The sequence below is a fragment of the Stegastes partitus genome, unplaced genomic scaffold (assembly GCF_000690725.1).
Source record: "Stegastes partitus isolate 25-593 unplaced genomic scaffold, Stegastes_partitus-1.0.2 Scaffold298, whole genome shotgun sequence".
NCBI lineage: Eukaryota > Metazoa > Chordata > Actinopteri > Pomacentridae > Stegastes > Stegastes partitus.
In genome coordinates, this window is record NW_007578029.1 from 218,379 (window position 1) to 235,950 (window position 17,572).

A 17,572-nucleotide genomic window follows, 5' to 3' on the forward strand; every position below is an offset into this window, starting at 1 on the left:
AGAGTAGCTGCACATTTCAAATCGTAGCATGCGTTTGCTCCACTCTAGTGCCTGCTTATGTGAACCCAACACTTCCCGGGTTATTTAAAGTCCGCTGGCTTCTGTCTCTCCTTCTCCGTCCTGCTCAACATGTTGAGTTTTTGCAGCAGCAGCGTTCACATTTGTAATAAATGAAGTGTTTTGGCAGCATCAGAGGCAGGGTTTAAAACATGACCTGCAGGTCCCAGTAGCCAGTAAAGACCAACCCAACGAAGCCTCTGTTAGCCGTTCGTCTGCTGGTCAGTCAGGCTGCGAGCTGGTTGTCTGCTCAGGCTGATTTTTTCCAGAATGACATTGATATGAGCTGATTCATTCACCGGTGTTGTCACAGACTAACAGAACTAATTAAATGTTAGCTTTGTGATGTTGGTCTTCCAGTTTCACTGCAGCAAAGAGAAAAGTGTGAACAGGAACAACACGGCACTGGACTCTGAAGTCATTTTCAGTTTTTTATTGAATCATCAGTTGTGGACACGACAGCGTGAGCACACATACAACACAACACTGAACAAACGGTTGTCTAAAGCATTTCCAACACAGATACACATATTCCAAGTGTTCCATAATATTTACCTCCCTTCAGCTACATCAGTTTTTCTTTAAAAAGCATTTTGCCCTTGTCCTGTGCCAGCTTCTCATTGGCTGGCTGTGAGGTTTCGCCAGATGTTCGTCTCGTCTTTGTGCTGCCTTCTCAGTAGGTACAGAAACATCATCGTAGTAAGGCTTTAGTTTAACACACTGAACCTCCAGGTTAGTAGCTGGATGGCAGGATGTCTGCTTTGGATCTGGGGGGTTCTGAATAACCAAGCTGGGCTCCTCCAAATGAAATCCCCTCCATGTTTATGAATTAATTCTGGCACATTGTCTTGTACACATTTTGTACCGTTCTTTATGTAAAATTCAGACATCTAGTTGTGATGATTTGCACCAACTATAACTTCAATTCTACCTTCATATCACGTATAATATGGAGGGAACAGAGGGCAGTGTTCAGACAGCAGCCTCGTCTAACCTGATCCTGTCAGACGAATGTCCGTTTACTATCATTTTGGCAGTCGGCTTTTGATTTAATGTTCAAATACACAAGAAACAGAAATTTTTGGTTGTGGACATTTTTTTTTTTTACACTTATTCTGTAAAACAAACTATCAAGTGGAAAAAAAAAGAATAAATAAATAAATCAGAGATGAAAATAGTTGTATTAACAGTAGTACTGGTAAAATAAAACCAACAGCTGGTTGACTGTTAGAATAACTCTAATCAGAGAGAGACCGAAAGAGAAAAAGACGTCCAGAATAAATGAAGATGAAACCAAAGTAAACACAGCAGGAGCTGGAATCGATAGTGATTGATTTTACGATGATGAGTCCTCATTGTTCAGCAGTAGGTCTTTGTCAAAACGTGGATCTCTTTGGCACACTCAGAACATAGAGACAGTATTTACATGTACACAGGATTCATGTTTCCAGCTCAGTTTTTCACTAAAATGTCCCAGCGAGTGAACAAACCGTCATGACAAACGAAGCCACACAAAGAGCACAGGCACTTGATGTTCTCGTCAGGATGCAACAAAGCAGATGCTGCCAATTAAACAGAAGTAGAAGAATGTCACCAAACTGAAAGAGCGTTTTTCTTTTTTCTTTTTTTTTCTTTCCTCCGCCTCACATTCTGCAACCATGCACACAGAATTTGAACGAGACCTTTTAAGACGGCCTGTAAACGAGGGCATGGATATTACTCAGCACATGACTCACAGCATATTAAGATGAAGAGTGACAAACAGAAGATTGAAAAAAAACAGATGGCGCACACAGGAACCGCAGCCCCGCAGCCGCCGATGCCGCCACCTGGCGCCGCTTCGGGCTCAACAGTTGCCGGTGGTGCTGACGGTGGTGTAGCTGAACTTGGACATGGAGGTGGCCATCGACGTGGCCATGGAGGTGGCGGCGATTCCGTCTTCTCCCCCCTCCCTCCTCCTGAACCAGCAGCAGTGGCGGCAGAGGCGGTTGCGGCAGCAACAGGCGAAGGTGGACAGCAGGGCCTTGCGGAAACGTGTGTTCATGAAGCAGTAAATGATGGGGTTGACGCAGGCCGAGGTGTAGGACAGCAGGTGGATGAAGGAGATGGGCGCTCCTGAGAGGGCCTTAGAGGCAGACTTGAGGTCAAAGGCCTTCCAGGTGTTGACTGAGTACAGGGGCATCCAGCAGATGAAGAAGAGGGCTACGATCACCATCAGCATGCGGATGACTCGCCTCTTGGCTTGAAGCTTGGCCTCCGAAGTGTTGCTACGGGCGCGCTCGGTCTTGGCCTGGGCGGCGCTGGACGAGGCAGATAGGGTGGGGAGCTCCACGGCGGCGGTGGGCTTTTTGGACACCTGAATGTAGCACCCGTCATCATCGTCGTTGGACCCCACCAAAGGCTTGCCTACACCGTTCTTCTGGCCTGTGGACGGTCAGGGAAAGGTGTTGAGCAGTTTAAAGTACAAGAGATGATAACAAATAAACTACAATGACAGCCAGTCTGTCCCCAACGTCAGATACAGGAAGCTGGATTGTCTCTGTGAGAATGAGCTTTATCATGTATAACGTAGGGATTTTTACAAACTTAAAAAGTAGACGTCCAAGAATGGAGCCTTGTGGAACTCCTGCAACAATCTGAGTTTCAAAACATTTAAAAGTAAAGCCCGACTGATTTATCTGTCAGCTGATATAAACATTTACAAACAGAAAACAATGTAGAAGTAGTGTCGTCATATCGTCTGTCCAGCAGAGTGGCTTTTACAAAACATTGTCTGCAGCACATGTAGCAGAGTACGCATCACAGCTGAGCAGATGGCAGATGGTGGTTCGGAGTCAAGCGGTGTATTTAGAGTAAATTATTCCCTAGTTCATGGAATCCATTGTTGGAAAGTTAATCAACAACGAGCCCATTATTCTCCTTTTTTGGTGTAACATGCTGTAAGTGCAGTATACGAAGAATATTGACCAATATATCAGCATCAGAATGTGTTACTCCCTGAAAATCTCCGTAAAAATCCGGGGGATCTGCTTAAAAGCAGGAAAAAAAAGGATCAGAGCCATTTATTGAAATGGTTTGTGCCACGCAAACATAGCTCGTCGCTGCCCTTAGCAAAGTGCAGGATGCCAAGGCTAGCTTTGCCCACCATGTTGTACGTTTCCCCGGCGAATAGAAACTCTTGTTTAAAATGTCATGATCGCCTGTAGCAAAGGAATAATTAATATTGTGGGTGTTAAAGTCGACTATCTGACTGTTCTCCTTATGTAAGGCTGCATCCACGCGTTTCAAAAGTGAAAACAGTCTCCATCCAGACCAGCGTTAGCTCAGATTCAGAAATGATCAGCGGCGCTTGTGTAGCTCTAAAGATACTATGGAAGAAGAACAACAATGGCAAACATAAGAGCAAAATGTTTTCGAAATAAGGAAAGCAACACCTGTAGTTTGCATGTTAAATTACCTCATGACAGGAGTTTAATAAGTCAGGGAGGCATGTGGGGATTGTGAGGACCAATCAGAACATGAACATGGGTTTCTACAAGTCTCTGTTTCTGCCTGTTCAGACCTAAACACAACTCTGGACTTTTTAAAACTGAAACTAGGATAGGAGCATTTCCATAGTCTGTAATTTAGAGATCCTAAATGCTGTATTAGTGTGGATATTAATCACAGAAGAATGAAAGAGTCTTCATGTGAATGTGCTTTAAATGGAGGAATAGAGTGTCTATTTCCACCATTTTCTAGTATTTTGCTCCGGAACAGAGTGTTCAAGTGAAACTGGAGGAAGTTCATTATTTTGCGGCTTGTGAAGGGAACCAAACACTATGTTTAGCAGTAGATTACAGTCACTACTGAAGGCTATTTCAGATAGTTTCAACCTTGATGAATCACGCACAAGACCGGACGCCATGGAAACTAGTGCTGCTGGCACTCACACAGAGCGGCGGCAGCTATAATTCACCTGAAGTGAGCATATTTCCACTAGAACTGATGTATTTTTCCTTTTTCTATGGGGAAATATCAGATGTAAGGCCAGCGAGAAATCTCATAGAAGTAGACATTAGGACGACTGAGAAGGAGGATATTTTGGGATGTAACAGGTGCAGAAACTGTAGGTAGTGACAAAATATGTCATCCTCTGCTCGAGGCAAAACAAACAAATCTTTTGTTTGTATGCTGTCTTATATTAGGATGATTTTTTCTGTCTATTAGAAAGTCCACAATGTTCCACATACGAGCAGTTTCATATTTATTAAATTCTGCTGTTTCCAGACTTTCTAAAGGTATTTACTGAGGAAAGTAAACCAGATATTTCCATCTCCGTTACAAGTTAAATCAATGTGCACAAGAGCCTTTTTGGCAGGTTTGGATTGACTTTGTGATGGATCTCACCAGTGGTTTCTCGGCTCTGGCTCAGCTCGAACTGAATGCCCCGGTAGAGTTCTCTGGAGATCAGACCATAGGCTATAATCATCACCACTCCGGGGACGAAGAACAGAGTGAAGAGCAGCAGCACGTACCTGAAAAAACAGCCAGAATGGAAAAGGAGAGGTGTGAAAAAAAAATCACAAACACAGAGGAAGGAAACACTTCTGAATCTGAACTGAATCGACCCCAAAAACTATAGAAAACCAGCTGAAGATCTCGCTAACGAACTTAACAGATCTCTGGAGCTGAGCTGGAGGCCGTGCAGATGGTTGACCGCTCCCCACAGCCCTCTTTACCCCCCGTGCTATCTGCCAAAAGGCACTGCAGCGTCCTGGACCAGTTCTGCAGCGTCTCCCTGCCGGCCATCAGCCTCCTCAGCACCATGCAGTTTAACCCGTCTCTGCGCTCCCTCCACGGACTGTTTATTCACCACTCGGGGTGTTTCTGCTGATGCAATGTTTGCATATATCTGCATCCTTTATATGTTGCTGCAGCTTTAGGAGGAGACGTCTATAAAGCAGAATGATAGCGAGCCGTTCTCTTGTTGATGTCAGTGAGAACCAGACAACGTTTTCATATACTGGTATCTGCTTCTGTAATGAAACTCAGGGGAGCTGTTTTAATGTGGAACGAGCAGCGTGAGAATTCAGGCCGTGACGGTTGTTTACACATTGGTTTGTTTGACGCCAAACGGCTTCAGTTTCATTCCTACTGCTGCTTAAGGATGGCAGGGAGGTCGAGTTATGTCCTCTTGTCATTTAGTACAAGTTGGAGGTTCTGAAGTGTGAAGAATACTGAAGTAGTGCAGAAAAATGAGTCGTGATCAAATGTAATTTCAGTCCAAGTCAGTAATTATAGAGGAGTATAATTTACACAGATAATTACTAACATTAAAGATAGAAAACCCTCCCAAATAATTACATTTACACATAAATAGAGATAAATAAGGGACTAAGGAATGATCTCATCTTAATACACATTAGGTAAAATGTGGAGGTGCACAGGAGGCTGCTGCAACATGATGTGATGAAGGTCCTGAGTCGTTGGCCTCACCACGGTGTCATCATGATGTCCAGTTTGTTTCCTGACTGCATGACCCAAATTTACAGCTAAAATGTTCTTTTTGGGAGGCTGCTTAGGGTTTGATCGTGCAACCTGACGTTTAATTTTTGCTCTGCACCTTTATAGCAGTTTGCATTGAAGGCATTTAAGTGAAACTACAGTTTTCTTCTTTTTATTGATGAAGTGTATTTGACTCTTGGACAGTAATTTCTCCACTGAGGTGCACTTTCAAATATCACTGATTCAGTATTTAATATTACTCTTGTCTGCATTCAGTAGCGTACAGTTTGCTTTTAGCCTCCATAAGGCCTGCTTTACATTTAGTAAAGCAAGTAGAAACAGCTTTGTATTTAAAATAAATAAATAAATAAACATCATGCACACCCGCAGCGACGCTGCAAAACGCCACTGAAATAAAAGAGCTTTCTGGAAGTCAAAGCCGCTCTGCTGACATCACATGAATAACAGAAACTGCAGGCTTTTCACTTTTCGCTCACTCACAACTCTGTGAAGCAGCATGCTAACGGATTATTTGTGCATTTTGGGCAGCTGCGTGTGGACGAGCCCTGATCTGTAGCCTGTAGAAAGATCAGCTGCAAACTTCCTAAATAAATGCATCACCAGGGATTTTTTTTTTCAAATTCTACTGTTACATTTGTGCCTCCTGTGTGTTATTTTTAAAATCAGTTTTTAAATTAATTTTGTGACTAAATCCATTTCTTGAACTGTCAGATAACATTACAGGCAGATACGTACTGACTATGAGGAACTTAGAATATTACTTTCTATTTTCAACATGAGAACACATCACAGAAAGCACCAACCACCTCATGGGAGCACTGGGTCAGAAAACTCTCGTATGTCTGAAAGTGTCCTGAACAACGACCAAGACGTTTTCAGCTGACTTAAAGATTAGACTTTTATCTTTTCAATGAAATGACTGTAATCTGAAGAACATACATAAAAGGATTCAATTCTATAACTTAACAAAATTCACTGCACTTAAAGTTTCTGTCCGCTTGGTGATTCGTCTCCTGAAAGCTCATCTGTTAAAATGGATTAGATGTTCTCTGTTGCTTCCTTTAGGATGTGCAGATCTATGAGGTCCCTGACTTTCTTTCCACCCACAAAAAAACTATACAACACAATGACAGGTCGTAATATTGGAGGAATTTATCCATACGTGTTCGAACCAGAAATCAATTCTGAAGAAAAATAATGATACAGAAAGCAGCACCCTGCAAGTTGAGGATTGATTTGTTGGGTTTGTTACATATAAGACCCAAGAAGTCTGTATATGTGTTTCTGAGACTGTCCTCGCTAAATTACAGGTTCAGGGTGGATATACGCAGAAGGTTTTTTTCGCATTTAAAAACTACAGAACCTTGGATGGTGACATGGAGAAAGGGGAAAAAAAACAGAGAGGTGAAAAAATGGATGGATGTTTTGTTTTGTGAAAACTGCCTGCTTGGATGTCTTTATATTTTTGACCGATTTCAAAATAAAACTCGAAAACACCCTCGTACGGGTGGGTGTCCTCCATTGTCGTTTCTCCATACTGCCAAAAAGACCCAGAAGTACCTATATTCTTCTTCTTCGTCTTCTATTGATTTGGCGGTTGGCATCCAACGTTCAGGTGCATTACCGCTACCTGCCGGGCTGGAGTTACCTATAGTTTGTGAGATCTTGCAAAAGTTATTGCAAGATCCCAAGAACGTTTTGCGAGATCCCAAGAAAGGTTTGCGAGATCCCGAGAACGTTTTGCGAGATTTCGAGAAAGTTTTGCGAGATTCCGAGAAAGTTTTGCGAGATTCCGAGAAAGTTTTGCGAGATCACGAGAAAGTTGTGCGCGATCCCGAGAAAGTTTTGTGAGATCTTGCAAAAGTTATTGCGAGATCACGAAAGCTTTGCGCGATCCTGAGAAAGTTTTTCGAAATCCCTAGAAAGGTTTGCGAGATCTCGAAAAAGTTTTGCGAGATCCCGGGAAAGGTTTGCGAGATCCCGAGAAAGGTTTGCGAGATCTTGCAAAAGATACCTCTATTTTTTTCGGCGCTCCCTGTTTTTTTTCTTTCTCCATTTCCCATCCGGGGTTCTGTAAAAAACACCATATAGACATGTTGATCGGTAAAAAAACAAAACCAGCATATTCACTAAAGGGAGTCTTCAAAAGCTTAATATGCTGTAAAAAATCATCCATTTTCTTCCTGACATGAGGCTTCTCTAGTTTACAGAGTGAGGTGAACCAGTTGGACCAGCTGAACCAGTTAGAAGAAGGTAGTAGTCATCCTGTTTCACCCAGAAAACGTTTTCAACACGACCTTATCAAACCAAGCTGCTGAATTGTTGACACAGTTCCATGTGCATATTGACACGTGTGATACCAGGAGGTCCTCAGACTGAAGGAGCTCCCAGTTAAACATGCTCTAATCCCACTACCGGAGTCATTTTCTACATCTTCAGACTGGGTTGTTTCCTGATCGCAAATGTTCCTGTTTTTTTTTTTTTTCTCCCTTCTTTCACACAGAGTAACAATCACAGCTCCCTCGAGTGCCTGGATTTATGACACATCAAAGGAAAAGTCACGAACTGAGTCTAGTGCAGAAAGAGCCGAACAAAACGTTAACAGAGGAATTTTTGAGCAGCGTATAGAATTCAAAGGGCCTCAGAAGCTCTCTCACGATCTGTATCAGACTGCAGATACCCCTCTGCATGTGTTCAGTGCTGTGTAGCTGCATTTGAACATGAACGTGTATCGACTCTATCGCTGAATCAAATAAATATAGCCGGTATGAAGAGGAGGAGGAGGATGGGCGCAATTAACAAAAACTACAAAGCAGCGCGTGGATCAGCTGAAGAAACTCCACAGATGCCACTTTGATCATTCTAAATCTTGCCAATCAGATGTCCCTTTTGATTGGTTGTACTCAGAGGTAACCGCGGCACACATTCAGCACATAAAAGCGACGGTGGACAGGAAGAGGCCACGTTTCATTCATCCTCTGATATTCAAATGTCTTCCTGGGCAACTCTCTGAACTCCCCTTTCTCACTTATCATTTAAAAAATAAAAAAGGTTCAGTCAAGCCTCTCATCTGCTGGCTGTTTGATACTGTGGAAAATCTGTTAGACAAAAGCTGTGAGGAAACGAACATGTGGGAGTGTGGAAACCGCATTAAAAAAATGTAGTAGTGGATATCTGTGTTTGTTTTGCCTCAAGGGGCAAACCCAGATGGATGGAGCCGAAGCAGAGGGACACATGGGAAACAAAACCACGCTGAATATTCATGGCTGCCTGTTTTGACTGTTCCCACCTCAGCTGAAAAACTACGTGATTATCAGCCAGCAGACATGGATCGGGCTTACATTAATCATCAAAGAAAGTGATGCTACACGTTTCCGTTGCGTTGTTTTTACAGCTGTTACATAAGCCTTTGTAATGCAGAAATCCTGGTCAGGAAGTGGTCATTTTTATCCTTTAGTGGCTTTACATTTAGGTGGTGCTACATATTTCACAAGGCGTTCTTTGTGTTTGTAACCGACATGCCGAAAGTTTTGCTGAGGGTTTGGCTCGTGCAATCAGGTTGCCTTTCTACTTTTATTCTAATGACAATCCTCACCTCCCTGCATGCAGTTGTTTCACTTAAATAGCACTTTTCTACCTTGGCGGTGCTCAAACTGCTTTACAGTGTTTCCCATTCGGGTTCAGTGTCTCGCCCAAGCACACTTCAGTATATGGAGGGGCCGGGAATCGAACCACCAACCTTGGGTGGCTCTATTACCCAAACCACGGCCACCACATCCAGTTCTTAGCCACAACCACGGTGATCGCGATTGGTTTAACGAAATATGGCCGATAGCCGAATGATAATGAGGTGTAGCTAGAGGTCTGTGAAGATTCTCAGTCATCCAGGTCGTGGTTGTTCTCAGAGTTTAATCGTAGCAACTGCTTTTGTTCCTTGAAGACGTTCCACCTCTCATCCAAGAGGCTTCATCAGTTCTGACTGACTAGTTGGGAGTTCCAGATACTGATATCCTTAAGGAGCCATTAAAACCTGAGTTTCGGTTTTAATTGGGAGTTTGTTGGGTACTAACGACTCGCATAACGAGGGGGAGGAGCAACAAACTCCCAATGGAAACTGAAAGGATATCAGTATCTGGAACTCCTAACTAGTCAGTCAGAGCTGATGAAGCCTCTTGGATGAGAGGTGGAACGTCTTCAAGGAACTCATTAATGGTTAATCTATGAGAATAAGGTGTAGCTAGACCATTCTACACAGTGCCGCCGTGTTAATGCTAGAGAATAGTGTGACTACACAAGACTAGACTGCCTCTAACTGTTTGTCCTCATGGGTCCAAAACCTGACCTGGAGTACACACACTGCATTCAGTCAGTTTTTAAAAAAAGATATAAGCATTGTCAGAGCAGATCCGAGACCCAAGTCCTAAGATGGATCTCACGTCATAGAAAGTAACCGCAAAGATGATTCACCGAAATCCTTTAAGGTCTAATTGTCGCCTCTTTCACACGCGCTCTGTCGACACCTCAGCGATAGATTTGACAGAAACTGTTGAAGCTAATTTAAAACCTGTGAATGATGTTCCAGAATGTCACTTAATAGCTTACATGTTTTACACATTCTCCACATTTCAAAATAATAATAATAACTTCTCCCATGGTGATGATGACGACATACAGCCCCACATGTTGGGATACTTTTAGATCCCTGCTGGCGTTAGACGCTGACACACAGGCCTGAGATTCATGGCAGGGGAAGCAGCCTCCACCCAACGAGCATCTTTTACACTGAAATTGCATTAGGCAGAGATCTCTGCTGTCAGCCTTCTGCTCACAGTGTTGCACTCGACACCTGTTGCTGAGAGGATTCGGCAGACAGACAGAAAATATCATTTCGTTAATTGAAACACGGCTAATTTGCATGTGACAAAAAAAATAACCTCCACGCAACACGTTCCACGCTAATGGAGAGGTCACGGTGCCACAAGTTTGGAAGTCAACACAACTATAGTTCTGTGTACCAGTTTAGATACTACAATACAAATACATCCATGATATTAATATATTTAAACATCAACTCTTTTACATGAGAAAGCTTGGAGCCTCTAAAGTAATAACTTTTGATCTTCTTTGATATTCCAATCTCCAGGAGGCCTATAACAGCTTTCAGTAACTTTGGCGCCACAGGAAATTTGAAATCCATTTGGTACTTCCTTGGGATGCCTGATATATCGGCGACCGCATCGGTATCGGCCGATATTAGTGTTCTTTCCTGTATATCGTATCGGTCCGATGAGCAAATTTAGCTGACGTGAAAAACCGATGATTGGCTAACGTTAGCGCCTTCGTCTCTACATTTGATGTTGCTGCTATTTCACAGATGTTTTAACTTAAATTGACTTGAATGTTAAATATGTTTAAATATGTTTTACTTTTGAAATAAAGAAGACTATGTGCTGTAATTTGGGCTTCTTTTGAATAGTTTACATTCTCACAGTGCTTACTTATACTCATTTTTCGGTGTCAACAAAAATTGAATTTCGACATCGGTAGTATCGGTTATCCGCGATATCAGAAATCTTAATATCGGATATTGGTATTGGCCAGAAATTTTAATATCGTTCATCACTAGTACTTATAGTTTCTTGTGATAGCCGTATTGCCATACAGCCATCATGTCCACGTGGGCAGTTAAACAAAAATTGCTGAAATTTGACTTTGCCAAGGGGTCAATTTAAGTCAGACGCCGTGTTCATATGCATGTAAAACAAAACCCTAACATCTGGGCCAATCAATCATTGTTATGGAGTGTGTGGCCTCAGAATGCAGAAAGCTCATTTTTATGCCTCACAAACCGCTGTGGTCAACATGTACGCCACACCCAGGTACCTTGCGACACCTGTTGTTTGGATGTCTTTTAGATAATAATCGATGCTACCACATCAGGAGCTAGCAGATCGAAAGATGAATAGATAGAGAGGCAAGAAGACTGGAATGAGATATGAGATGACGATGGCAGGGTAGCAGGGTTGAGATATTGAATGTTGAAGGACTGGGCTGATGGCCGACTGTGCAGAGGAGGAAAATTGAAGCTGCACAGCAGAAATTCCAAAGTACAGGAATCTAGGCTTTGCCGGTTCGGTGTTAATAGTGAGGCGGGTGCAGAGGCGAGGACATGAAGGGCTGGAAACATGGGCTGGAACAGAGCGGAATAAGCAGCAACTTTGATGTGGCAAAGTGGATGTGGCAGAGCTGAGTGTTCGTAGGGCTGTTGATTACAAAATGGGATTAAGGTGACTCTGCTTCAACGCCACATGTCGGCTCATCTGTCTGTAGGCTTATTAAACAACCTAAAGCAGCCGTAGAATAGCAGCGAGCGCTCCGTTTCTGTATTCCCTGTAGAGCCATCACTTCTTTTTTTATCTTTTACATAAGGTTCTTCTCCTGCATTAATTACATCATTTAAATGTGGTTGTTTGTTGTAGCCTCGAATTATTCATTATTTTAAAAATATCTTAAGATCATGACGTTATGATATACGAGATAGCTTTAGGCAACTGTGAAATTATTAAACTCCACAAGTCTAATTTAAAAACATCTTATCTTATTTCAAAAAAATAGAAAATGAACATATTAACTGCTTCAAAATCTTTGCGATTGCTGTTGCAGCAGGAGGGAGAGAAAGGCTCCCTGTGGTGGTATTGAAATGTTCTAGTGTGAAGTGAAGCAAGCATGAACTGATCCTATCTCGGAGCTCAGCGTTGAGGCCAATCTTTTTTGTTTTATTAACACAGTCTGTGTGTCTGCGAGGAGGCCAGATGTGTGCTGCTGGAATCAATCTGCAGCATTTTGAGTAAATGAACTGCAGCAGCACAGATGAAAGACGCTGCAGCCATCAGTACACATATGTCAGCATAAGAGGTGTGATTGAGCAGCTTTAACCCGTTCCACTCTGGCAGTCCAGGTGATGGATATCAATAATAAAAAAACAAATTTCAGATCTCTTATGCTCACAGAGAAGCTAAAATAAAGAAGCTGTCTACTACAAAGGATGATTCATTGTCGTGCTTTATTTTTGCTTCGAATTTAGTTCATATTTTGGGGGTTATGTTGCAAAAAATCATTTGGAGTAAAAATAAAACTCAGTATTTTCTTAATTTGAAGGTTAAAGTCTGTGTAATCTTTTGAAATACAGTCGTGACTCGATGATCCGACACTAAACGTAAAACCTTCTTTTCTGTTGGATAGCAAAGCTAATGAGATTATCCGTCCCTCGAGAGTGCTTTTGCTGTTTGGTTTTATGCAAAAATCAAGTTTTCATAATATTGTCAATGCAAACGGCGCACAAGCAAATAACAGTCGAGCAAATTTGACTTGACAAAATGGCTTCATTAACTGTTTTACGGCTCTTCTGTGTCCTCCTGTCGTTGGCTCCACGCCTCAGACCGGGATTTCAGCCTAAAAAATGGATGCTTCAATAAGTGCTTCTTTAGGTGGCACTAATGTCGAGCATAGGGGTTCTCAAACTAGGGGGCGGGGCCCTCCTGGGGGCCACAGAGCTGCTGCACGGAGGGGCGTAGATGAGAAGGGGAAAAACATGGAGTGAAACTAAGTTGAATGGATATAATTTATGTCGAGGGAATACACAAGAGTCTGTTGATGCCATTGTGCTGCCTTTTATTTCACTAAAATTAAACTTCATTGTTGGAGACTTGTGGGTTGAGGCGCGTGAACCTTTTTCAGCTTCTGAGGAGAGAAGACTTGTCAGAAGAAGTCTGATAACCACGGTGAGAACGATGTGGAGGAGCTGTTATCTCCTGCAGGCAGAGTTTTAACCCCTTAACCTTGGTGTAATTTTAAAAAATAGTAATGATGGGTGACGGTGAATTTAGACTTGAAAGGTACTCGTACTCTGTGACACGGGAACTTTTGACATCTGAGTCTCGCCTTCCCTCCTCCTCCTCCTCGGCGAGCGGACTAATTAACTGGTCTCCCACTGTCTCGTCTTTCCCGGTGAAGCTTAAGAGCTTGATAGACAGTCAGAGAAAAGAGAAGTCTTCGGAGTTTTCAACCACAAAAGGCTGTCAAGAAGCGAGCTGTGCGAGGTTTTACCGTGTTCGGCTGCTTCCTCGTTTTAATTGTGCCGTCCTGCAGAAGCCAGACTTGTTTATGGACAGATCCCTGAAAATGCCTGAGTACTGCGTCCCACACAGATCTCGTCTTTAGGTGTGGATCCATCTGTTGAGCTTTGCGATGACAGAGCAGCTTTGTTTGGCCCTCAGAGTGCATGTAGATGGACGGATGGATTTCATAACGCAGAGCGATCCACTGGTTTCTCTCCTGACCTCTTCTGTAAGCTTCTCTCTTTCTCAGCCGACAGTCAGGAGCAGAGAGACAATCGGTTTAATTTAAAGTGATGGCAGGATGGCGATACTGAGGGCAGACACATTATCTATGGAGTCTCGCTCTAATGATGAAGTCTCCACTTCTTTCCCAAGCTCCTCGATCTTTTGGTACGACCCCCGCTGAGCCAGAAAACAGATCCATTTTATTCAGACTCTCATTAAGGCTCGACAGAAGCTGCCTGCTCACCTTTTTCATCTTATAAAACTCTCACCTAATGACTTCATCCATTTTTCATTCTTCCCCTCAGTAACCACATCGACAGCCTGCCCAACGACCCAATCCCAAAATGACAGGAATTTAGGAGCCTTCTCTCCCGTCATTATCTACACTTTTCATCCCTCTTATATTTCTTTCTGCGAGAGAGAAGATAGACCGGAGCTCTGGACACAGCAGAAGAATCATTTTAGTTTAATGGAGTCGATCGATCACTAGTGGAATGGCTCAAAGACGGGATGTAAGTCTGTCACGTCAAATCTGATTTTGTTTCATCTTAACGTGCAAAATTACCACTAACGAGCCAGACAGTTGATGAGTCAACTCTAGATAAAGTTCCCATTAAATGGCTGGTGGAGTTTGTTTCCCCATATTTACATTTCCTGTAAAAACAGAAAGCTGCTCTGATTGGTCAGCTCCTCTTACCTGAGCAGGCCCCGCCCACATTTCTACATTAAGGCCCCATTTATGGTGATATTTTAATGCGTTTGGGCCTTTGCTTTACACGTAAACAAAGCTGCAAGTCACCGAAAACGATCATGTCTGAAAACTCCGTCTTCACGTTTGCATGTAGACCAGAGGAGGCGGAGTTTGACGTCACCAGTGTGCGTCAAAAGCGTCACATGTGTGCGACCATGTTTACAGTTTGGCTGCTGTGGTAGAAAGTCAATATTTTCAGGCATTTTACTTGTTTTGTCCTGTAACATCACATTCAGGAGCAGCTCCACTCCTCTGTCGGGCCAAACAAACGACCCTCGCGCCGTTATCGTTGAAGTAACAGGAAGTCATTTGTGCCATTCGTTGTTGTGTTTTTTCCAGGATTCTGATTGGCTAGCATGGCTTTATGCTTCTCGCTACACTGCCCCCTACAGGTCTGGCAGCTCATAGCAGCTCTTAACGGCGTGTTTATGTGGGTTTGTGTAAACAAGATTTATTTGTGAACAATGTTGTTTTTGAAAGCGTAGATCTGTTTTTGTAAATAACCGGCTACGTGTCAACATGGCAGAAGTCTGCAGTTGTTTATGGAACCAGAGAAGCTACGAGCTCAACATGGAGAACATTTTTGTTCACTCGCCATTTCAAATCAGCCAAAGGTTTAGGTGTCATATTGGATTATTTAAAGTGGGGTTATATGAGGTGTCTAACTACAATCAGTGTATTTCCTCCTGTAGATTGCTGTCAGCAAACAGTAATTTCACTTTTTTTCACAGCAGTAGCTCATCTGTTGGTCTGTGAAATTGGTGTTTTCACATTATTTCAATTAAAACACCAGAGTCACACAATGACACAAACAATCTAACTGAGTGAGGCGACGGTAGACCAGAAACTCCCATAATCTGACAGATAAAATCACTGTTTTTATCGGTGGAGTCTGGCGGCTTTGAAGAGAGTGATGCAACAGCTTCGCTTCCTCGTCGGGATGCGGTTTGTGTCGTCAAGGTGAATCGGTGAAAGTGTCTCAACCACAGCATACCAAGACAATCAGATTTTTTTCCAGTAACTATTATACTGAATGAGATGGACAGTGGACGCCGGGCATCACGAGTTTAAACTACACTTTAAAGAGACACTAGAGGTGAACATTTTAACTGATAGATATCATCATGAAACTTCTCTGTTTAATTACTTAGATTAAAACTATTATTTTTGTATTAAAGTCCAATATTTAGTCATTAATTACATAAATGTTTAAAGACCCAGAACAAGTCTGAGCCAAAGACAAAGCCACGTTTAAAAATCCCTTCGCTTCTGTTGACATGTTAGAATCAAAGGTTTTTACTGAGGGGAGTCTATTTTTTATCACTCCATACATTCAATAGCCAGAGAAATATGAATGTTTGCCACCTTTTTAGGATTTATAAATCAAACTTCCTTGCCTCTATAAAATCCTAAAGAATTTAGACACGAATAAAGAACATTTCTGGCTCAATTAGAGAATAAATTGGTTTTGAGAAACTGGCATTCAAAGTTACTCATTGTGAAATTACCACAACGAAACTTTCTCTGTTGATTACTGACATTCACAGAGTGTACGACAGACTATGGATAGAGAAATTATGTGTGTCTTGTGGACTTGGGGAAATTGCTCCTTGTTGGTTTAGAGTAATTGCAGCAAATATTGCGGGTTGAGTGGAAGTTTGAATAACTGTCTACTGTGGTGGACATCGAGCATGAAAGGATTAATCCGGTATTGATTGTGTGGCGGACAGCAACTGGCAGAATTTAGAGTTGGGCGGGAGGAGAGGGAGGGACGTAAATAAGAGCAAGCGTTCATCGGAAACAAAATGAGGATGTGCCCCCGAGACCGCGACGTGTTTTATTGTTTTCCAGGAAATGAAAAATCCTAATTTCAGAGCAGTTTTCCTGAGTGACCTTTGAGTCTCATTTTTGAATTTTCCTATCATCAGAGCCCTCCGATGCCCCGGCGGTCACCGCGTTTCTGTACAGTCGCCACAGTGTTGTTCTGGTCCGTGATGAGGTTAATGGAAGAGGCTCGGTGTCCGTGTCCCTCCGCTCTGCGGTGATACAACAGACTGGTTCTGCTCAGGAAATCCAGTTACGATCACTGAACCGTGAAGCGCTCTGTCTCCGTCCATCCTGATACTATTAACTGCAACTGTATGTTCTCTTCACTCACTCAGAAAATGATTCATCCCCTTGTTCAATAACATCCAGTTTACCGGGTTCTCATTGAGAAAACATGAATGCAGTTATGCGACATTAATTCTTTGGTGTTGGGTTATATTAGTTGTGTGTCCTTCATTTTCTTAGTTTGTCTCGGTTGTTTTGTTGCTGCTTCTCGTTGTACTTTGTAATTGAGTTAGCTTAGAAGGCAGTGAAGCTTCAAAAAAACACCAGATAGCCTCACAGCCTGATGTAATGTGAGGAGTCTCTGAGTAAACAGCAGTACAACAGGTATGAGCGTAATGAACAAGAGACATTTCAGAGCTAAAACAATGATTACTTCATTCAACTGACGTATGCTTTTCATGCATGTGACCAATTCATCACTAATTCACTTTGATAAAGACACCGGCATGCATGCGGCACAATATCATTCATTTCGCTCACTTTAACCTAAAGATCAGAACCTTCCTGACGTCAAACGCTGGTAAAATGAACCAGAAGAACAAACCTCTGGGGGTTTAAAAGCAGCCAGCAGTGGCCACCTTCCATCTGTTTTCTTATTATTCTTATTAATAGGATGATTGATAAATGAAGACCTGACAAATTTTAATCTCAGCTGACCTTGAGCAAGAGGTAGAGCTCAATAAATCCAGTTATTATTTCCACACTGTGAAGCGCTTTGCTCATCTCGCATTAATATGACTGCAAATGAATGTTCTGTCCAGTGAGGAGCAGCTCATTCAGCAAACGATTCATTCAGTTGTTC

At 42.5% G+C, this 17,572-nt stretch overlaps 1 protein-coding gene across 1 annotated transcript in view; it reads right to left on the reverse strand.

Moving 5' to 3' along the window:
• Window positions 1-485: 485 nt before the first annotated feature.
• The window catches only part of cckbra (cholecystokinin B receptor a), a 49,983-nt gene continuing 32,896 nt past the window's right edge, over window positions 486-17,572 (reverse strand). The window contains exons 4-5 of the mRNA XM_008283133.1: window positions 4,447-4,574; window positions 486-2,481 (exon numbers count right to left, since the gene is read on the reverse strand). Coding sequence (XP_008281355.1) covers window positions 1,904-2,481; window positions 4,447-4,574 — 706 coding nt within the window. The 3' untranslated portion in view covers window positions 486-1,903. The remainder of the gene's footprint in view (window positions 2,482-4,446; window positions 4,575-17,572) is intronic.